Genomic DNA, 24,114 nt, shown 5'->3' with positions numbered 1-24,114 from the left:
GATCAGAGTTAAAGCGTAGCCTGTGTCTAACATGTCTAACAAATAGGGGGGAAGCTGGGAATGTGATTGAAAATAAAAGCTAAAGTGACAAAAAGATGAAGTGACTTGTAAAGTCCATGGTTCCTTGTATAATTAATTTATGATTGTAACTTGGTTTTAAAAGTGTTACATCAGCTGCAGCAGCAAATGTTACATCAGCTGTTTAGTCCAACCTTTAGATCAGAGTTAAAGCGTAGCCTGTGTCTAACATGTCTAACAAATAGGGTGAAAGCTGTAGGAATGTGATTGAAAATAAAAGCTAAAGTGACAAAAAGATGAAGTGACTAGTCCAGTCCATGGTTCCTTGTATAATTAATTTATGATTGTAACTTGGTTTTAAAAATGTTACCTCAGCTGCAGCAGCAATAAGGATCAGAAAAGAATCGAAATGAATGTAACAAATTTGAATCGGGGTGACACGCATTGCAACAAAATCACGCAACATCGCTTGTGTCAGCCTGCAGCAGTTATAAATTTGGTGCGGGCTGATTGGCTGGAAATTTCAAAATGTTGGAGGCAATGTTGCAGACATGTTCACATGATGAAATTTGTTGCGCGCAATGTTGCAAGAGTAGAGCGCGATTCAACTTCAGATTTGTTGCATGCAACGTTGCGCGCAACAAGTTTGGGGTAGACACGCTGCAACAGTCCTGTTGCGTTCAATGTTGCATATAATGTTGCACCGTGTGTCAGCACCTTAAATAGCCTTTCAGCGAAGCAGACTTGTATAGCAATAAGTATACCAACTAAAGCCACACAAAGTTTAAAAAAACACTCGAAAAGACCACCAATATATACTTAGCCTTGTTAGTTTTTCTAAATTTGTTGGAAAAGTGAAACTACAAAGTGAGATTTTTCGTACACAATCTTTCGAATATTATTTTTTTATTTTTTTAACTGGATTTAGCAAAAAAGAAAAAATAATATTAACAAACTAGTTAATAAAATAAATAGCTGGTTGCAATTGATTGGAATGGGTTTGGGGAAATGACTAGCTATGTAATTGAAAAAGAAAACGAGGGCAGTTAAGACTTCTGTCGCTCTTCAAGACACAATGAACACATACTACACATTTGTCTTAAATACTCAATGTGACAGGGCATAAACAGGTTGACAACCACTATACCGTTTAGGATACGACCATGTTTTTTTACCTTCCTTCCTTGTATAATTCTTGAAAAATACTTGAAACTTGACTTGGTTTTTTGCTTGTTTAATAATATTCATAATATGATCTATGAAACTTGACATTCACATCAAATAATTACACAGGGCCGAAAAGGAAATTTGTAATGATATCATTAATATTATCATATATTTAAACACTTTGTACAAAGGAAATAAAAATAAGGTTCTTCTAAAACAGAAAAAAAAATGTTCTCCTAAAACAGATATATGTATAGTTTAGCCTGAAGTCTATCATCTATACTTCGAAAAACGTAGTTTGTACAAATTGAAAATTCTATCTTGTCTGTGATTTTTACATTCTTGGATATGTGGATTTGTTTTGAACTTTTAAAATCTAAAATTAGAAAAAATAAACGAAAGCCCAGCAATGTTAGGTGAGGCTTGAATGAAGCTCCATCTGATGCTTAAAAACGGGATTTTCAGTTCCCATCTCCTTCTAAAATGAGGTTTGGTGTTAGACAATAGGATAATAAAGCGGATGATTGGGCAACTCTCAGGTGAAACTCAATCTTCGTTGAATCAATCATAAGCATGAGCGCATGTCGTGCAGTGAAATGGTTTTTCTCAACAATCCAATCCAAAGCAAGGAAGAGCAAGTCATGAAGGCAATCAAAGGCGAGAAAATAGATGTCATGCATCAAAAACGACTTGTAGAATGGCACCGCCTCACAGCGCAGCAGAGTCCAAGGTATCAGTAACCCTACGGTGTTATGATCGACACAAACTATCGGAGAAGCCATTCATAAAGTGCTTTGGTAAACTATTAACAAAAAGTCTGCTCTTGGTGCAAATATAAGATTCCACCTGGAGAAAAGAAAATGTTCTTTGTCTAACATCTAATGCTATGTAGCTTTGTAACACCACCAAAACGTGTTTGATATACATCGTTCCAGAATTTTCAACTCAGGATAACACTTCCGAATAAGCAATACTTAAGAATCAGACTCGCCATATTAATAAGTGGTTCGTACTGTCGTCTCTGCCCGCAGATTCACTTGTTGAACTTGTTTTAAAATCCTCATAACCGTCTCCTCCACTGATTATCAAAATGTCTCTAGCAATGTCTCTATTACTTCCCGAAGGACCTCCAGGCGTAAGTGGAGGACCGGAAGTTAAAGTTGGGGTTACAGGAGTGTTAGGTTCCTTATCACTAGTGCTCTCCTGTGCTCCCTCTTTAGGAACCTCGACAGCTGTCAGAAATCTGACGTGTCCGGTATGTCCGTGATAAGAAGCAGTTGCCGAAGGGCTATTTCGTAGAGATGATGTGGTAGCTGCAATAGTTGGTAGTGGCAAGGTAAGGACCACACCAGCACTTGTTCCTATCCACAGAAGGTCTTTACAGGTTAATAATGATGTCACTCGAAGACATGCTGCTTTGTGCTGACGGATTATAGCGTCCGAGCCTGGAATTAATTTAAAAATCCTATTCAGATTATTGCAAGCAATTACGACACCTTTCTTGCTCGTCAGTTGCTTTCTCGGCGTGTTTGGCTTGTTTTATTATTTCATTGCAGCGAACAAGGTCATGTATATGTGCAATTGATGGGCGCCATGCTTCCTTCATTACCATTATCAACTTGAGTTGGCATTATGATTGCACTGCAATGAGAGTACTTACCTGCTAACATCTTATGTACAGGAGGTGCAACATCTACATCTGCTAAACACTCGTATCTCGTGGCATGGAAGAGTCTGATAACAGCACTACTCTGTAAGGAAAGCCATACTCCCATACCAGAACTGACCATGCGATATACTGAACGATCTTTATCCAAACTACAATTAAACTGCGTCTGTGAATGAATGAAAAAGAATGATTCATGAATGAGTAAATGAAAATATGGAAAACCAGATCAATGAAGCTGTTCTTCTGATCAGGAAGGCTAAGATATCGATGCAAGTTACGATATCAATGCGAACATGGTGATGATGGTTATGTTGACGATGGTGGTAATGTTGATGATGATAGTGATGATGATGATGGTTATGGTGATGATGCTGATGGTTATGATGATGATGGTGGTGGTGATGGTGATGATGATGATGGTTATGATGTTGATGATGATGGTGGTGATAATGATGATGGTTATGATGGTGACGGTGGTGGTGATGGTGACGATGATGATGATGGTGGTGATGATGATGATGATGGTTTTGATGTTGATGGTGATAATGGTGATGATGGTGGTGATGATGATGGTGACGATAATGATGATGGTTATGATGTTGATGGTGATGATGGTGGTGGTGATGATGGTGATGATGATGGTGACGATGATGATGATGGTTATGGTGGTGATGGTGATGACGATGGTTATGATGTTGATGGTGATGATGATGATGGTGATGATGGTGGTGGTGATGATGGTGATGATGATGGTGACGATGATGATGATGGTGACGATGATGATGATGGTTATGATGATGGTGATGATGATGGTGACGATGATGATGATGGTTATGATGATGGTGATGATGATGATGATGGTGATGATGATGATGATGGTTATGATGATGATGATGATGATGATGGTGGTGATGATGATGATGATGGTTATGATGTTGATGGTGATGATGATGTTGATGATGATGGTGATGATGATGGTGGTGATGGTGATGATGATGGTGATGATGATGGCTATGATGTTGATGATGATGATGTTGATGGTGATGATGGTGGTGGTGATGGTGATGATGGTGATGATGATGGTGACGATGATGATGATGGTTATGATGATGGTGATGATGATGATGGTGGTGATGATGATGGTGATGATGGTTATAATGGTTATGATTATGATAATGACGATGATGATGCTGATGTTGATGATGATGGTGCTGCTGCTGGTGGTGATGGTGATGGTGATGAGGTCGTTGATACATAATAATCACCATAAGGTAACGAAAGGAAATTCTAAACCCTGGATCTCTTGATCTGACAATACAAGGTAAGAATGGTTTTTGACATTAGTTTAGGTTGGGGTGGTTGTGTTGGATCATGCCTTACCTCTATTTTAAGTGTAGTAGTGTTATATATAACAGCATTACATTGACATCCACACCACAGTCTTCCATGTACAGCGGTCATACACGAAACAGGTGCGGAGGCACCCACTTGAAGGGTAATGGGTGCTCCGACTTCCCAAGCTGAACCTATAATGAAAACAACAATATTTTAATATATACTTCATGTTGGCCATTAATACGCGATGTGCAGGCCCAGCAGATCCGAGGAGGCCATGTGTAGTTCGAGATAACACATGGCAAGTAGTGTAACATACCTGGCTGACGTCGGTATATACAAAGATCTCCATTTCCTAATGACACAAACACTTGGTTGTCCACATATCTGTAAAGTATGATCAGAAAGCTTGAGTGAAGGAAGAGGATAGGTACAGGAAAAATAAGAAAGGTTTCTCTATCGTACATGCCACAACCCAATCTTCTTTTTCCCTATTTTGGGAAGCTGGTAATGCGTTGGTAATGTGTTGTGCGCTGGTAATGCGTCGCCTCTCACCGCCAATGCGACTCCGGGTTTAATTAGTAGTTGATTCATTGGTTCTCTCCTGTGCTTCGAGGGTTTTTCCCCGGGTTCTCCGGTTTTCCTCGCTCCGTAAAAATTAACTTTTAATTCCAATTCGATCTTAGGAGATATTCTCGATAGGGTTAACTTTATATCTCCATTCGCACTACAATGCGAACAATTGGTTATTTTAGATCACGTGACACTCCCTTGAGTATTAGCCTATCAGTAAGGCTTGAATGAGTATTTAACTATGATCAAATCTTGTTGGAAAAACTCTCTTTCTAGGTGTGCTGTAAAAGATCAATACTTACAGAATACATTGAACAGAAGCTTGATGCTGGATTTTCATCTTGTTCTTTTTCTGATGAGCATCGAGTGTTGTATACACAAATATACTGCAACAACGTAGATCAAAGTTATTATAAGTGTAGTATTGTCAATCAATTGATCGATCAGTATGACTTTTATCATTACAACCCTCAATACGTGTACACCAAATCGAAATATGGCGACCAATTTAAATAACTATTGTTCTGCACTGACTAGCCACTAATTAGCCTCATGTTCACGTGGAAACATAAAAGCGTATTCACATGTATGAGAGGCTAGTCACTTAGTCAGTGCAAAAAAAAGTTATTAAATTGGTCGCCATATTTCGGTGTATATGCGATGCAGAATGCGTCTTGAGGAAAGATTACTAAAGATACCTTCCATCTTCTGTTCCCAACCATACTGTCGAGCCTTCTTCAGTATCGTAAGGTACAATGTCACTTAAACTTAGTTTATCTTCGGCACTAGTCACCGATCCTGTGGTTCTTGCACTGTCTCTTCTCTTAGAGTGTCTTTGACTTGCTTTGGCTTTTGCTTCCTCGTCTTCACTTTCATCTATGTCAGACTCCTCATGGCTGCTGTCCATCTCTCCGTCAATCGTCCCTAGGCTACTTCCCTCGGGACTCAGTCGTCCGTCGTAGATCGGGGAATTGCGACCAAACTTACTTCCGAGGAATCCATCATTGTTCATGCCTTCTTCATCATCAGAGCTGCTATCGAAAGCCATGATGGTTTGCGCGTTACGTTCGTCATCACTGGAGTACCCAGTGGAAAGTTTTTGTCCAGATACTTTGAAGCCGCTGTCACCATTGTTGCCTATGGAGCGCGAGTCTGACTTGGAGTCATCCTGATGAGCGTTCTCAAGGCCAACTAGTTTAGTACCAGGGACGGGTGAGATGCAGAGAATACGAGATGAGCAAACTGATAAAGAAGCGATTGGCTGGTAAATAGAAAATAAAAACAATTAGTGAAGCAAACTAGATTTACCACTAAAAGTAGGTAGATAGGTATGACTTTATTTAGACACGCTTGCCCCGTCACCTACAGCTGAAGTGTAGTATTATCATCGCGCTTGGCTCGTACGTGAATAGACTGATCATATCTTTATATTACCTGGATTTGTCCCCCCATGGAAAGAATGCAGACCTGGCCAACATAACCATCGCTATTACAAACCCAGACGTCGCCTGATCCACAGTGATTACCACGGTCCAACATGTGAGGTACTTGACTGGGCGATGAACAGGTGAACTATAAACAATCAATCACATTTTAGTACTTCATATTTAGTATGTGACAACAAACAGGGAACCCAAACTGCAGAATCCATCATTTTTAGTACCGTCTTGATATCATCATCATAGCAAACACTGAGCATGTTGCAAGTATTCGGCCCATCACCTACACCTACAGACCTACCTGCATACCACTCCTGGTTTTAGTAATAGGTATTGGGCACTGAAACTCTGGTGGGAAGGTGTCTTTGGCATACGCTAAAAAACAGTGCAATAAAATACCTTCTTATAAAGCCTTTAATTAAGTTAAAGTAGATTCCATATTACTTTTCAGGCCTATGGCACGGCAATGAAACAAAAATGGCGATATGTCTTGAACCAATCACGTCTGGCGAGTTCACTGCCCATGCGATAGGAGTGTCAGGACATGGCAACGTCACATGAGTTCTTAGCAATCATATAAGATCTGCTCTACACGAGGCTTGACACTTGATACCTGAAGAAACTCACCTAGTTTTTGCTTTGCGTTTTCGAAGTAAGCTTCCCAGGTGTTTTTAATTTCAACATCCAGGAATAAAAATACAAAATTTTCTAGACCATCTCTGTGAATAAATGAAGTGGATAATGGTTAAGACTGCGCGTATCTTGGAGGTACCCTAAGATACGTGCTAACCACTTACTCTGTTTGCGCTTGTAGTTCAATTCTTGTATTCAGAGATTGGTGCATCGGGATTTGCTTTTCAGCGATTTGTCTACTGACCTCGTTCATTAGTTCACGTATTGACGCATCCAATGCCTGAATAAAACAACCATAGGAAGATAAGATACAAGTGGACGTGCTGTGTTAACACTGCACCTACACAACAACAATAGCGATAACAACGGCAGAAAGAACATCAACAAGAGAGCAGCCACAGCAGAAAGAACAACGACGAAACAGCAACAATCAAAACATGAATGATTACCGCGAACCGCTTCATCTGTGTACAAGCCTTGCTATGCTGGCTATATAAGCCTGATCTTTTTAAAGCAAGAATTTATTATACGTTTCTTATATTCTGGTTTGTTGAAGGGAGGAAGGGGAGATTGGAGCACATTCCGTTTGATGGAAAACCTATGGTACCAAGGCTCAGCACTCCCATCCAACAAAAAGTGATCAACAAGTTCAGCACCCTTGTTTTACTGAAGTACAATGAAAGTTTGTTATAATTCGTACCTGATGACTGACATTGAGTGAGTCTGTTAGTGAGCTGATTTGACTCAATACAGACATATCATTTTCGAGTTTCTCTATCTGTTTCTCCAGGCTGTTGCGTCGCTGTAACTCTGGGGAAGCTACGAAAGAAACAGTAATCATTAGGGAAAAATGCTAAATATTAAGGTTGGTTTTCACATGCAGCACAAGGCGGCATTCTGGTGGCCGAATATGCAATGTTTCAAGAGATGAGCAATCGTATTTCCTTCCAACTGCAAAGACGGAAGACCTGCATGAGTCGCGCATTTTGCTTAAGCTGAAAACCAGGCCTCATGAAATTAATTACTGTTTGTAGCAACGAACATTTATCGATTGATTTTGTAGCACATCAATAGTTTTTCGTCATCGTGTACTTACATTTCACGAGTTCGACGTATTCTAACGGCATTTTCCATAGTAATTTGTGCTTGTTAAACTCGCTGCCTGATTGACCAGAAAACCTAAATATCAATCATAAAGTTTAATAGTTGGAAAAAACATGCCGCATTAAAAGCGCAGCTGAGGCGGAAAACAAGGAATATAAAATACTGAAGGTATAGAATGTCGTAAAGGGATCGCCTTATAGTAAAAGTATAACTTACAGACTTAGTGATCCTCTTCGTAGCGCGTTAGGTTTACGCTTAACGGACGCACAGACCAAAAGGTCAGTGAACAAGAATAAACATCGATCTTTCTTTGTAATTGAGCCCCTCTGGAACACAAAGAGCATCATCATGTTCATTATGTTATCACATACTGGACAAGCTACTACATTCATCTATGAAAAGATACTTACAACTTCAGCAGCCAAGTCTTTTCTCAGGAATCGACGGTTGGGCACGACTAACTGTAACAAACAAAATAACCATGTTCAATACGATCATCACATAAATATTCAGTTGCGCATGATGGTTCATTACTTTAAAGGTTTTTCTGTGGAATACGTGATGTGGTCAGCCAAACTTACTTGTCAGTACCGCAGCATATTGCATGATAGATACTCACTGCGCGCGCTCATATTTCATTCTTGTGCTCGTCCTCAAGGTGCGCATCCTGCGCGTCAAAACACTGCGACAATTTGTACGCTGCAGTCTGTGGTAAATACATCTAAGAATGCGTGACTTATATATATATAGCATATATAGCATAGCTGGTCAATACGTTAAAACCAACCTCTGTAATTCCTTCGATAGAAGCTTCAATATCTCGCAGCCGATCTGCTTCAATTTCAGCTTCGTTGACTTCTTTCTCTCCTTTGTTCATTCGATCAGCAAGAGTTTTGATTTCGCCCAGCGCGAGTAATAAATTACCATAATCAGGGTGGTCCTGTGTCGTATGTTTGATCATGTCCTATGGAACGAAATGGGACGGAACATTAAACGTCAGGAATATCTGATACGTTTAAGAATTTATTTTCATTCTTACCAGGAGAGGGATGCGAGGGATGGGTGGAGAGGGACGGGTGGAGAGGGGAAAGGGTGTATTCTAAAAGTGCGTCCGTCGTTAAAGTGCACTGCAAATCCGAGCCCTTACCAATGCTTGATAAATTGGCAAATAATTGGCACAACTAACTTTAATACGACTACAATTTCTTAAAACAGTCTTCATAAAAATTATTCTCCATCTGAATAAATTCATTCAGAATGGTATGAAAAATGTTTGAACCGCAAAGATTACCTTCAGTATCAGAACATATCGAGGTATTCTTTGTACAGGCATGATCATCAAATCTTGTAAGGTAAGCTTTTCTTTGTGTTCTCTACTACATTGCTGGAGAACAAAATCATAATGGTTTTCAATAACATTTGAGCAAGTTATTTGTATATTAATTGTTTTTACAGACATCAAGAGTACATTATATTATTGCACACTATTATGTTTGTTTGTGTGCAAGGTGTACTGATGGACTGACCTCGATAAATCTCTGGAATCCTGGCCGCGAAACAGTTGCGATTCTAACGGCAGCTCTGGCATGCAGAAAATGGCTGATAAATGCACTGTATGCGTCCATTAGGAAGCATTTGGTAAACTAAATGGCAAAAATATCAATAATAAATTATCATTCATTTGATACCTAATAGATTCAATTAGTTATTTGATACTTAGAACACCATCTAGCTCCGATAAGAACGCCGCGCGCGGTGGTAAAAATATAATCCACGTTTAATTTTTCTCACTCTCTGACCTTGTCTCGGGTTTCACAAAGCAAACGTGACGGCAACTTGTCACACGCGAACCAAAGGAAAGCAAATCAATATACCACAGGCTACCCAAAACTGACAAATGGCACGGGAAGCGATTTTCAATGTAGGCTTTGCACGATCACGTGATGGCAGCCATGACAGTAGGCACAAAAATAGTCTATGAGTTCCCTCTGGAAAACTAAATATTTTCTCACGTAAACCAGATTAGATCGTCCTGTCAAGACTGCCATCACGATGATGTTGATGGTGCAAAGCCTCTATAGGGACCGACCCAAACACGGCTTCCGGATATACCAAAGGTAATTTTCATTTTTCAAAAGATTATTACCGATGCTACTAGAATGTCACCAATCTTCTGTTTGTCGTGCCAGTCATCAACGCGTGATTCCAACTGCTCCAAGAAAAACTCGTGACAAAGAAGAATGTCTGATATTTGGTAAAACATCTCATCCACTTGAGCTGGATCTACGATATTCACGTTCTCAGGTTTTTTCAATGGTTTGTAATATGCCTGTCAACCAGATAACCAAACATGATAAAAACTGGAGGAAACTCAAAATCCTTTCCGTCTGATAGTGTTCAAAGAAGAAGAGTGATTGGTAACATAGACCTATCCCTTCCTCCTCCCCCTCGGGTATTTTTGCCCCTTTTACTTCTACCATGATATACTCCAACTCAGTAGCCCATTTCTCTGGTTCACCACCATAACGCAACCATGGATAAGGTACCGTACCCTCCCTCCCCCCTCCCCCTCCTCCTTGCTACACAAGTAACATAAAACCATCATAAGAAGAGTGACCTTGGGGTATCCTCGTATGGAGGAATGTAAGCTATGAATACCGACAGGAAGGTCATTCAGGGACCAAAGGAATTAACTGTATGATTATTTGTGATTGTCTTCAGCTTTCTTAGCTTCAGCTTTTCTATAAATGTGCATAATGTAGAACTATATGGGTGCATATCCCCTGCATCAGTCGAATAGTCTAAATTGTTAAGACTAAAGCTCTCTAATACAAAAGGAAGTCACCTAATACGAATCAGCTGGGGATAAAACAGTTATGGCATGGGAACAAAAGTCTGGGGTTATTTTTAAAACCAGTTTTATTAATAGCAATGGGTTGACCTGTCTCGTGTGCGCCTCTTGCCGGTAATTATCCAAACCCATTGTTCTTGTTAATATACTCACCGTTACGAGGTATTGGAGGTTCTGCACGTAAGACTGCTCTGTCTCTAGCAAGTTTTGAAGAACATGTCTTTTTATGTCCTACAAGATGAAATAGAAAAACTAAATTATCATGTAATTATTATTTTTTTGAATGAGAAAGGAATTTATTTTTATTATGATAACTATTGGGCTATTAGGCAAGGTTTTTGAAAAATTGCGCTAAATACATAAGATGATAAACTATTATTAGTATTTATTAATATAATAATAGTAATATATTATTGAAATGACCAACAATTAACTACAAGATAATTTTCTAGTGGCCCTGAAAATTATCTTCAGTAATAAATAATAATAAATTTACAGATAAGGATATCGTGACAACATCATAACAGTCGTCCATAAAAACCCTTATCTATATCCTTAAGCCCTTAAAGCTGAATTCAATGTTTTTTACACAAATATAATACGAATATAACAAATATATATATATTTACAGTAACAGGGTTACTTCCAACCCTGTAATGACGGCTGGTTAAAATATTATCAAAACAAAACGATGAATAACAATTTGCAACGCATAGCATTATATAAAGTGACACACGCTTTAATCTAAATGATCACGAAACGATTCGAATTGTAACCTTGGAACTATATTTTTTTAACTATAAAGATGTGGCAAATAAAGAAATAAAAATAAGATGAAAACCCAAAGACAAAAACGAGAAAGGAAATAAATACAATTAAAGACAATTTCACTAAGCAATTTTTAATCTTTTTCTCCTGATCGCTGTTTTTCTCCTGATCGCTGTTTTCTCCTCGTTTACTTTGAAGGCTCTTTCGCGCCTACTTCATACAGACGACATCAATAAATCAGCCATGTTATAGCCATGGTTTGAGGCCAATATCAAATGAAATACTAGAGGGAAATCGAGTAAGAAAGAAGTGAAAACAGACCTTGAGCGAGATCGTAATTCAATAATCAAGTCAATCAAACAAACATATTTTGATGAACAATTGAGAATACAACACTTCCACAAAATGCTTGAAATAAATATATCACTAAACTAAAAACGGATGATGAAATTAGGTTATAAAATGAATAAATAAAAGCGGAAAGAATCTAAATGAAATACAGACAGATATTCACCATTCAAGAAAGTCTAGTTCCATGTTCTCTTGAAATCAGCTCAGCATCTTTTATTCCATAACTCACCTCATATTATAAAAAATGGTAATAGGGATTTCCCACATGAATAGACCAAGATGTCAAGATGTCAAACTACGATAGTTCTTTTCTTATTCAAATTAGTCAGGTTTAGAAGTATATCAATGAGCTACTAGCATGCTCGTAGTGAGAACATTGAAGGATTAATCTATTATCGGTAATACCAAGTGATTTATTTGCGCATTGAAAAACCACCCAATACTATCTCCCCAAAACATGAAATATGTCAAAAGCACAAGTACAGTGTGTAGAATTACTTTGACAAATATGGGCCTTGAGCCTAGGGTGTTTATAATTGAGTTATTATACTATATACATGGAAGATACCACCACTTCTAGCGTGTCTGCGGCGTGTCTGAGGTGATAAAGAGAACAAATATTAACATTCCATTTTGTTGATTAAAATCCCTGATAAACGAGTTGTATAATTTGATAGCTATCTTGTTTTTGTCTTTGCGTTTACTTTACGGCTATTAAAATGAAGCCTAAAATTAATGTTTTGTATTTAAGCTATGATAGGGACGATATTTCAAGGTTTTTCATTTTCGAAATCCATATAATTCTAAACACAGAGGACCCGGAAAGGGTGAAATGGGAACTGGGAATTCTTGATATTACTAACTTGAAAAAAAAAAAAAAAAAAAAAAAAAAAAAAAAAAAAAAAAAAAGGTGTGATAAAATCGAATTCAAGTTAATGAGTATAAGTATGGAATTAATAGCATGGAATGTTCCCCAAATTTACCCGGACTGGAAATAGAGGGCTTTTACGACATTCAAGCTTGTGTAGGACAAACAAGAGGAGTGTTATCCTTAGCGAAATAAAACATCTTGTTGTGCAAAAACATTGCATTGTTTCTGAGCCAAAGAGGCCTTCCGTGAAATTCCCCTATTAACCGAGGGTTGAGCTGTGGAATGCTTTAAGGACCCCCTTTAGGACCATTGAATGCTAGATGTGCTCATTGTTTTCAGAAATCTCTTGAACAGTTCTATAAAAGTACTATACAGTACTATGAAACAATAATGGTGGGGTCACTATCATGGCACTCGTTGAACCAATCAGCGTGTAAGGTTACTGTTCATCCAATCAGAGTGCTGAAAGTCACTTTCTAATCGTACTGTGAGTTTCTTACAGTCATACGAAATCTGCTCTGCTGTAAATGTGATGTTAACGTAGGACCTACTCCTAAAAGGTCATTAAATACCTTCAAAAGGGATCTTCAGCGGCAGGTTAAGTGATTGGCGTTTAATTTGGTAACAAGCTTCATTAACGTATCTCAAACATCCGAAAGATCGGTTTAAGTTAAGGATTCTTTGTGTGTGTGTGTGGGGGGGGGGGGGGGGGGGGGGGGGGGGGGGGGGGGGGCAGCGGACACCATCGTGCTTTCGATGCTCATAGCACGCAAGCATTGATGGCTCAAATTTCTCTTTGCGTTTGCATCAAACTCGTTTTACGCGCTAATGCTGTTATCAAAAGGTACATTGTTGTGTCAGCCGTCGATCTTTTTTTGTACTGTATTTAAGATGAGAGACCTCGTAATCAGGGGCGGGATTCCCTAGGACACTAGATGCAAGAGCCTTTTAAACGCGTTTCCAATTTCAACCCCACAATCCTATGCACAAGTCGAAGTCGTTACTATTCTTCTGCTGAACTTCGGAAACGCCCAAGGATGCATAAAAGCTTGACATCTGATCCAGGCCTAAATCATTTTTCCCGCAACCTGCGCGCGCTAATTTTAAAGAAGTGACGCAATAACACGTATGAGTGACGTAACAATTCAACAAAAAACTTACGTGTTTAGACTTGGGTTTGGGCTGCAGTTTGTCCTGTGGTTTACTCTCTTGCACTCCTGTAGCAGGTGGTCGTTCAGGTTCCTCGAATGCTGGACTTGCACCACATTTACGTTCCAGTTTGACCGGTTCTGGAAGTGGTTTGATCAGTTCTGTATGAGGAGTTTCGTAAATCGGTTCCATGGCTGCCAGTTTGGCTAACTTCATTTGCGTCTTTTCCGCTGAGAAGGTATTGGAGTATAGCTGCTTCCTAGAAGATGTAGGCGTGGAAGGTGCAGAGTGTACTTTCAAAGATGACTTACCACCATCCATATCAAAGATGGTATCAGGACTTAGTTTTAGTTGCGAATCATCCTTGCTTTCTAAATGTTTATTCCGCGTTTGATCACTTTCCTGGATCGAAGGCTTAGGAAAAGATGAAGGACTCGATCTAGTCCTTGATATAGTAGGTCTCTCTTTGCCGGAGTTTATTCTTTGCGATAAAATGGCAGCTTCTTTCTTTAGTTTTTCAGTGATGAGGTCGGGTGCACTGTTACTGTTTCTGTACGAATTGAGCTCAACAGCTTCTGCAATTGTCTCACTTAATGGTGCCCCTGCACCGTTTGTTCTCCCACTGGGATCGCTATGTGACCGCCAGCCATCAGTGCTCGCTTTTCCCACTCCTAATACCATATCAGCCCTTTGGACAGGAATCTCACAGCTGTCCGAAAAATCTTCAACTATCTCGCTAAACCCACTAGTAGTTAAAGAGTAATTATCAAGATTTGATTGACTTTGGTTAGGAGAAATCCCGTCACTCTGAGAGCCAAAACTTTCCACACTCTTTGTGTCTTGAGCTTCCTGGTCAACATATATAAGTCCCATCCCTCGAGACTCCTCTTCACTCAAGTCATACAGTGTGTCGACTTTTTTCAATGGGATATGTGAGGAGTTGTCATCTTGATCGACGTAAAGATCGGTCGTGATCTGAGGTAGGGAAAGAGACGGCGCAAAATGCGCTCCAGTGGATGGAGATTGCTTTTCTCGGCTTCCAGACTGTTTTTCTTGATTTAACAGGTAACTTTCTTCTGGTTCAGAAGCAGGTGAGTGAGTTGCTTTTGGAGTACTCCCGTCATCACTATCAATAGCTACCAGAGTATTTCGTTTTGAAGCTTCGATCATATCAAATTCTAAACTCAATTTCATGGAAAAAAGGAAATATAAATCAGTCGTAAATAATCTAAACTAGTAATTTTCAAAGTATTTCATAAACATATACTAAGACCTTTTCCGCTTAGCCATAATGGGTTTTCTCATTTCACACCGTATATCATTCCCTTTATCATGATGCCTTTCTTTTTTTCTTTTCTTCTTGGTTGCGCTTTAGAAGACACGTTAAGTGAATGAAGCGCAAACAAAGAAACTTAACTACAGGAGGTTTTCAAAAAAAAAAAAACATACCTAAACGGAAAAGGTTTTTTGATGTTCATATTGGATTTCTACAAAATGGTTTAAAAATAAATTTTATTATGTAAACATAACTAAAAATAATATATCTAATATTAAGCTTAAAACTAATATTGAATGAAAAGGTGAATAATAGAATTTTAAATTTCATTCTTAAATGAATCATTAAAAAAGATAATCATAGTTGGTCTAAGAAACCAAATTATGGGCAAGGATGACACAAATGTTCTCATCAATGTGAGTAATTGTCAGTTCAAATATGTAGCTTATATTAACGTTGAATAAGCCAACGAACTAACCAAGATCTTATGTTTATGAATTTACAATTTATAGTATTGTACAAATTGTAGTTCTTAACAACCCATAAAGATTGATCAATAGTTAATTATTGATTATTAATGATTGCTAATAACCTATAATGGTATAATTGTTAATTATTAGGGCCTATGGAACTAAATTATTGTTAGCTTTACAGTAATTAGGAAATCAAAAATTTCAATATTATTCTCAATCAAAAGAGATAAAATACATAAAGATTTCTTTTGTAATATATATTTATAATGCATCAAAATTATTTTTACCTCAATATTGTCAATATAAAATATCGGAAAAAATTTTTAAGACACTTTTAGAATATGATCTTTGATTTTTTTGTTTGTTTATCCTAATAAATACTTTAGTATCAATATTGATATTAATACGACCTTATTTTTAGTATAAACTTGAACTTGATTTACATATTTGATGAACAATCACAGTTCTGGAGTCTATTAATTAGTAATATATTTTTCAAATAATGTTTTAGATCTGCTATATATTTTCAAAATGTATAAGACAGTATTGTAGTATTAATAATTATTATCGATTATGAATCATATTTACTATTTATTTACTAAAAATGAAACACAGGCATATTCTTTGCATAAGCAGAGTCTTAAGCACAGTATATACCCTATTAGTACTTATATTAAAATATGGAATGCAGGTGTAAAAAGCGAAAGTATTATTATAGAATTGTCACTGTACTTCTAAAAATATACTTGGAGCTTATTAATAGAATGTAAACATTAGAAAGCACATTAAGGCATATATTAAATTACTGGCACCTACAGTGATTTTCCATATTTACTCTTTAAACACAGATAATTATAATATACAATATGATTGCTCTTCTTTTTTTTAAAACGCTATTTTCTTATTAGTAGTTTTTTTTAAATAAATGAAAAATGTAAACCTTAGACAAAGACTGTGTATGTAAAACTAGCTATATGCCATGGTTGCCAAATGTTGTTAAAATTCAAAACAGCTTTAGTAAAGCTTGATCAATGCAGTTTATTTATTTCTGTGTTTATTTTCTTTATTTTTATTAACCCTTTCTCGTTATATTATTATTAGAAAATGATAATTATTTTGTTTTATTATAAACAATGTATATATCTTAGGAAGCTATTTTGATATAAAAACTCAATAAATAATAAACATAAGCTCAACAACTCAGTGTTTTGAAAAAAGGAATACTTTATGTTTGAACAAATTACTAAAATATGTTTTATTCTGAAAATATTATAAAAAATAGGAATTTCCTGAACAATTTATTAATAGTATATAAACAAAATGTGGTTTAACATTGACAGCTGCAGGCGTGCTGTATAGTGCATTAAATATAAAAAGAGAGCACAAGGAACATTTAAATTAACACAAAACAAACATGATCTTAAATTCAAAAAGAACATCAAAAAGAATTAGGTCCAGTTGTCAACATTCAAAATAATATTAACAATGTAATGTGTATAATTTCATCCAAGATCACTCTAAGTTGTAATTTCTTTGAGATATATGGATTTTTTTCAGTATGTAAATGATCTTTTATGTAATATTACTTTTCAGATTATTCAAGCTCAAACTTACCTAGTTTCTTTCACTACATGTACATAGTGTTTGAACAACTCCATTCTAAAAGATATCCTAAAATATTTTTTACAGAACAATGGTATTTTTTCCTAAGGTGTAGACTAATTGTTAAATGAACAAAGATGTTTTATGTCAAAACTGACAACGGAAAGACAGATAAATTGCCATTGTGTTATGGTTGAAACTTAATGTCTTCAAATATGACAAGCCAGTTGGTAAAGTTTGTTTTTCATTGTTTTACAGAAAAAAATTGACTCAAACACTCAATATGGGAAAAATATCTAAAACAGTAAGCATTAATCCTAATGAAGTAAACATTTAGCCTAGTATCAGCTTGAAGATATATATTGTCATAAAATTCTGAAAACCACTTAATAAGATCATTTAAATGGTTTAGAAACCACGAAAAAGGTACTTTGCATTTTGTTGCCCTTGGCAAATTACTATGGTTTTTAAATAATTTCCAAAAACATTTTTCCATTACCTTTCGATTCTAAAAACTTAAAACCCTAGCAAGAGAAAACAGTAAAAACAGAACAACAAATCTGTCCATTTTTGAATAAAATTGTTTTGGAAGGTATAAAATTTCATTTGTGGATAACAGCTAATACAAGCAAAGGAAGCTGTATGTATCTAGCATTTAAAGATGTTGACTCTGGCAGAGTAGCTGTCTGCATACAACATCATTTATTACTCAAACAGCAAATGAACAGAGGTTAAACTGCAACAATGACAATGTTAGACCAAGTTATTACTTCAGAGTAAAATATGGAAAACAGAATGAAATACAAATTAAATGTTGATCAATATAATCTAACATGAAAAATCAAATCCATTCATGAATGATAATAAGAAACTAGTACATAGAATAAAATTCAATTATACTCAGAACAAATAATTGTACAGCATTTTGCTGGCAGCCTACCTTATGTCTTTAAAGGATAGTAAGAAAATCCTGAAAAGTAGCTCATTTCTTTGAAGCCAGAATGCAAATTTAAATTAAATCTCAATTACATTTGTTATGGTCAGGTCACACAAGGTAGTAGTTGATCATGAATTATGTAAATTGATTTTTAAAAACAACTATTACTCCCCACTATGTTTATCATTAATATTCGCTAACAAATATGTAAACAATGAATATATGACTCATATTAAATAAATGTAAACTGTCTGACTTATATAAATACAACATAACACTTTATAGATGATTTTTCTTCAATTTAAACTAGGTTATAAGAATGGTCTTTCAATTATTTTTTTGGTGATACAAAAATAGAAAAATTGAAATATTCAAGATCTTTTAGCTACATCCATCCTTAAATTTATATCATTTTCAATCTTGTTCATAAGGTGTTAATTGAATTACTTAATTGAAAAATTATTAGGAGGCAGCAAGTAAAGCTTTCGAAAAATGATTTAAATAAGGATTTGAAGAAATTAATGAAAAGAGGTTATATTTAAATTGGTTAGTGTAAAATTAGGTGATGAATTGCTTTGATTGCAAGGGTAGTTTCCTATCACATACCACACACATAAGAATGGAAGCTTAATTTTTAAAGGGCATTAAATTAATGTACAGGCTCCTTTATAATGAAATGTTACTTTGTAAATTGTTTTAGAAGTATAAGATGAAGTTACAGTACGGTAATCAATAGAACTATGAACCAGCCTGCCATTTTTTTCTATACAAGTTGCATACACATATATATTGAAACAAAAAAATAGGTTTTCAAACAGAAGAAAATCCTAAGACAGAACTTTTATAGAAGATAGCAGATGCAAGAGAAAAAAATTTAAAATCAAGAAAACAACTGGAAACAAAAAAATACTAGCACAATAATGCTTGATATAGTACATACCTTCACTCTTGGAATCCTTTGACAAGTTACTGGTATCCATACATTTTTCATCCATTGAATCTTGACCCATAGTTTCTTCCCTGGCTTTGATCATTATAGGTCGATGATTGTCATCATCATCATAATGCTCTTTTTCTAAACCTGTGCTTTCATCTATGTTGAGTATAGTTGGTATTTTTGGTCTAGCTATTTTTTTCTTTCTCTTCTTTACCACAGGTTCTTCTGAAGATTCATGACGAGCGCTATTCTTTGCTCTATGTTCATCATCAAAAGTGATCAAATCACCATCTTTTTTAAATGAATGTAGACCATCATGAGCTTCCAAGTCAGAACCACTAAATGATTTCAAAACTTCCTTGGGATCATAGTGTTCCTCCTTAGAGTCATGTTGCAAAGGGTAAGAATCCTTTGTCAAAGTGGTTTCTCTTGGAAGAGATGGTCCTTCATCATCAAATGACCGAAAAAGTGCAAAGCTTTCCACATTTTGTTGGGCTCTGATGTAGGAAGGTCTACGCACAGCTGACACTTCCTCTATTTCATTTGATTTTATCCGTCCACTTTTACCACTTTCTCTTTCTGTCTGATTTGATGACCAATAATTTTTAACCGTGTTATTATCTTTACTTTTAGAATAAGTGTTTTGGAGTAAGCTTTCATTGTTTGTTGGTTGAACACCATCCATTTCTTCCTGTTCGCTGACAATAGACAAGGCTCTATACCCATACGGTCCACCAACATATGAATCTGAGTCAAAGGGATAAGTTTGCAAAGGAGGATATGATTGTGACATCCATTCACTTGTGTCATCAGGTACAGAAGATCCTGGTATTGGTATTGCCTGAGTTGATTCTCCTATGCTCAATGGTGTTGTTTCTAGCAATGGAGAAGATCTTTCTTCTGTTGAAGCTTCAAGACCTGGTAAAATACTCCCATTACTACTGTGAGTTGATGTAGACTGATCAAAAGGACTACTAAAAACATTGTCATGTACACCAGAGACAGAATATTGAGACTCAATATGGAAATCAGGTGAAGTTGGATGAATAGATGAAGATATAGATACTTCCTTAGGCTCTGATGAAACAGGTGAAAGAATTCTACTTGGCTTATCTGTAAATTCTGGAATATTGATACTAGAAAGAGTATCAGTTTCTTCTTTTGCAGCAAAAGGTGAGCCAATACTCTCTGCTTCACTGGTGTATGGACTTTCCTTGGAAGAGCTTCTTCTTAATTGAAATGGTTTATTCCTTAAGGCAAAAGGCCTTCCTTTTGAAACTGGTGTCTCTGATCGAGAAGTGTTTTTTTCTAGACTACCATACGAACTACTTATTGACCTTGAATGGTCTGGAATGATTGTCTTTTCTTTGGTTCTGTCATAGAAATGTTCCTCTGCAGATGCCCTCCTCTTGATCAAGTTCTCTTTGTTTTCCTTATTGAATCCCGTACAAGTAGCAGAGAATGACTGAATCTGGATTTTCTTTACCAAAGTGGTACCCCTTGGGGTAAGGAGAGGAGATGATGTTGCAGATCTTCCCCTACCACCTTCTACCGAGCTAACAGAAGTAAGACTACTTGACCTAAACTGAGCTCCTTTTACCGTAGTTATCGAAGTTCCGGATGCCGCAGTTTTCCCTCTAGCAGTATTAATTTGTCTTGCTGCAGAATTGTTATTATTTTCATCCTCTTTTCTACGTGATCGACGATCGTGCACTCTAGTAAGAGTATCTGTCGCCGACTCTCCATCAGTCGTGTTATCATCACCATACATACTCGAACCTACAGATTTAGCAGAACTCTTTCTCTTTACGCGTTTTCTACGCTTCGGAGAATTCGAATGGCCTCTCGGATGACCAGCAGACGATGGGCACCCATCATTATCTGAAGAACTCGAGAGATCACCACTGTCCGAGTCAGTAAATGTTTGATTCGAAGCTGTACCAAGTTGGTTACAATGCGCTTGACGCGAAAACTGTTCCTTTTTATCGTAGTGGCTCATACCCGTATCACTGCATTCGGTTGTAATATTCTCAGTCTGACGTTCTTGAGTTTGTACCCTCACTTTATTTGGATCCTCCGTTTGTTGTAATTCTGCCACAAGAGAGTGGCAGTCGCTCTTTCCATTATCTTCGCGGCTTTTCGGCTTGCTGTGGCGATGGGAACGATCCGTCTTATTCGGATAACACTCAACGTCTGCATTCCTCTGGATTTTCGATCCCGATTGCCCTTTGACACGCAACCCTTCCTGCGGCTGTTTACTCGTAGGCTGTTTATACGAACTAACATCGATATTGTGGCAAGGCTCTGTCCGTCCCGTCTGGGAGCTGGTCGATACACTGCTCAAATAGGCGAATTTATGTCTTTGGCGAGAAGGCATCGAAAATGGTGGAAGGGGTTTGTTTTCCGTGGGATCTTTTCGTACGGGCTGTTCATCTTCTCCCTCCTGTGGTATCCCTGGTATGCAAGAGACAAGCGTGTTTCGATCGCAATCCGCCATCACATATTTTTGAATTCCAAACACAGCATTGCTAGATTGTTCAGAAATCGAATTAACATTATCTTTACTGGCTCGCTTAGGTTTAGGACTAGCTACGAAATGTAATGTAGATGAAACATGCTCAGTCTTAGCCGCTGAACGGCGCGTGCCTTCAAAATGACCACTTGTACCATGGCCGCTGCTAATTCTGGTAATTCTTATACTCTTCTCACTCGATTTTAAGATTGTTTTTGTCTTTCCACGAGAGCGCGCCTCCGTCGGTTCCACATCGGTTGTACTGGCGTTAGTAATACGATTAACCGGTTTCCCTTCGTGTACCTCGAGCCTGGCTTCGCTTCTCGATCGTCCCGGTTTTGTAGCAGTACGAGATTTATACCCCTGTGTTTCTAACTGAGTTATGTGTATAGACATAATAATCAAGCAGAAATTCCCTAAAGCTTGTCTCCTTTACAATCCAATCGTGTGCCACATTTAAACTCGATTAAGTGACGTTGACCTCCTGGGATTTGAATCAAGTATCCCAACACATATGAACACAGGTTCAAATCCGTCCACAACAGCCACGCAGCTTTCAAATTCTATCACATTATTTAGATCGTAGTTTAAAAGCTATTGAGACTCGAGGTGATGTGATACCCCACGAGAGAAAAATGGAAATGCGCTGTTTGTCCTGTTTACGATAACTTTTCATTCATCGACTGTTGCGGCTGAGAAAGGTTGTTCTTCCTTCTTCAATAATATCTGAATAAAGTGAAAACTTGATATTAGAATGTATGATTTTCTGTTCAACCAAGGATGCACACATCACTGACATTACTTGCGCACAGTAGGTTTATCTGCTATATTTAGACTAGCTCTGTAAATGACACATTATCCTGTTTGATTGACAGCTTCTTTACTTTGTGGAATTCTATTTAACACATTGACTTCAATGCCATCTCAGTTGGACACAAATACAATGCGATCTCTAGTCGATTGATCCACATATCACTCGCTTTTAAGACACAAATACAAAGTGCAGTCCGGATATAAACTAGCCTTCATTTATCCTGGGGACTTAAGGGTTCATTAACGTTTAACTACTGGATCTTTTTCTGTCATAAAACTCAAGAAAAGGGGTATAATTATGTTTGTTTTTAATAGAACGTGACGAGTCTTTTACTTAAAGGGTTACTGAGGTCTTAAAGTCAAGATTTCAAACGAATGCGACCTTGCTATCATCTGTGAACAAGAGTACTTGGTCAGAGTGAACTGCAAACAAATTTATGACTGGCTCAAATAGACCGATGGCATTGGGTAGTTGAACAGGTCCATTAAAGAGGTCCATTAAAGAGGTCATTCTTTCAAAGTCGTACTTTAGCATTCACTCATATTAAAGCAATATAACTCATCGATTAAACAAAAGTTGCAGGGGTAAGGCTTGTTTGGAAAGACTTTGGGCCATGATAACAGGACAACTAGATTACAGCGTCTGCTCATTTGGATTCTTAAAGCCTTTTGCAGCTAAAGATGCTTAAGAATGAAAGAATTTTGATTAGCAAGCACCTCAGGACAATAACGAGAATAGCGTGATTCTTGTTTACCTATCCATTGACAGCTATTGTTAGTGTATTCTAATTGATTTTCGATCATAATAAAGTCTTTTTCCCGGCACCGGATGTTCAATGTACTAATACAGAGCATCAATAAAAGCGCCGTGGTTTCATTACATTTTCGATGCCAGCCTAAACTTCCCTTTTTGTCATCAGAAGAAAGTATGCAACTCCACACTTGAGCCGAGTACAGCTTAATTTTAAGATTGTTTTTATTGCGACTTTTTTCAGATTTTACTTTTACTCAAAACCAACAATATATGAAAATTGCAAAATCACTAAAGTCTGGGGCGTATATGGCAAACAGTTCAATTTAATCCAAATCTGTCTTTTCCGCAAAACGTTTAATATGAACTATGTCACACTGAACACTGTGTATTACTTCATCTCGAAATCCGACAAAATGTGATTTATTTATTTATCTATTTATTTATTTCACTTTTACTGCCAATTGTTTCGGTACTGTAATTGATAACTAAACATGCTGTCATGCTCGCTCCTCTTTTAGTGAGCTGGAATTTCATACAGCTTCTAAAAACCCTATTTTTCCCCCTCAGGATAAGGTTTGGCCAAAACAGTTGTTACAAGAGAGATGCCACCTTCAGCCTTGGGTTAAGCGATCGACACAAGCGTACCAAGTGCAACAAGACAAGGCCGGGTTTCTTTAAAACAAGAACGTAAAAAAGCCTCTTAAGATCTCGACACCACCGACACCATCTCGTACAATCATACTGTAGTAACCATATCGGTCTTACGCAAATGAAATCTAACAAGACTTACAACTCAGCCCACGCTTTACTTAACGTCGGATCTTTGTCTTCAGACGAATTTAGACTGTGTATACTGACCAATGAACTTCCTTTCCGGAAGCC

General features: G+C 37.1%; 1 protein-coding gene across 1 annotated transcript; it reads right to left on the bottom strand.

Annotated features, from left to right (window-relative positions):
* Nucleotides 1-1,236: 1,236 nt before the first annotated feature.
* LOC116287490 (uncharacterized) lies at nucleotides 1,237-22,474 on the bottom strand. The gene is made up of 21 exons (XM_031694170.2): nucleotides 19,157-22,474; nucleotides 13,941-15,106; nucleotides 10,943-11,020; nucleotides 10,085-10,267; nucleotides 9,465-9,581; nucleotides 9,230-9,322; nucleotides 8,726-8,902; nucleotides 8,349-8,399; nucleotides 8,155-8,264; nucleotides 7,931-8,013; nucleotides 7,535-7,653; nucleotides 6,999-7,114; nucleotides 6,829-6,920; nucleotides 6,503-6,576; nucleotides 6,197-6,334; nucleotides 5,461-6,023; nucleotides 5,065-5,148; nucleotides 4,509-4,576; nucleotides 4,235-4,380; nucleotides 2,846-3,020; nucleotides 1,237-2,630 (listed from the first exon to the last, which is right to left on the bottom strand). The coding sequence occupies exons 1-21, from the start codon at nucleotides 22,059-22,061 to the stop codon at nucleotides 2,167-2,169; spliced, it is 7,002 nt and encodes a 2,333-aa protein (XP_031550030.2). The 5' UTR covers nucleotides 22,062-22,474; the 3' UTR covers nucleotides 1,237-2,166.
* Between the last annotated feature and the right edge of the window lie 1,640 nt (nucleotides 22,475-24,114).

The sequence above is a fragment of the Actinia tenebrosa genome, unplaced genomic scaffold (genome assembly GCF_029948245.1).
Source record: "Actinia tenebrosa isolate PJP-AT-01 unplaced genomic scaffold, QUT_ActTen_1.0 PGA_scaffold6__47_contigs__length_16458017, whole genome shotgun sequence".
Taxonomy (NCBI): domain Eukaryota; kingdom Metazoa; phylum Cnidaria; class Anthozoa; order Actiniaria; family Actiniidae; genus Actinia; species Actinia tenebrosa.
Note: the sequence above shows the minus strand (reverse complement) of the source record. Positions and strands in the feature narration are given on the sequence as shown.

Bases quoted from the DNA above. Each gene is read 5' to 3' on its own strand.
- LOC116287490 (XM_031694170.2), bottom strand. From the start codon at position 22,061: ATGTCTATACACATAACTCAGTTAGAAACACAGGGGTATAAATCTCGT. The intron at 6,921-6,998 runs GTAAGTGGTTAG...ATTTATTCACAG, and splicing joins GAACTACAAGCGCAAACAGA to AGATGGTCTAGAAAATTTTG. The intron at 3,021-4,234 runs GTAAGGCATGAT...ATTCATTCACAG, and splicing joins CTACTACACTTAAAATAGAG to ACGCAGTTTAATTGTAGTTT.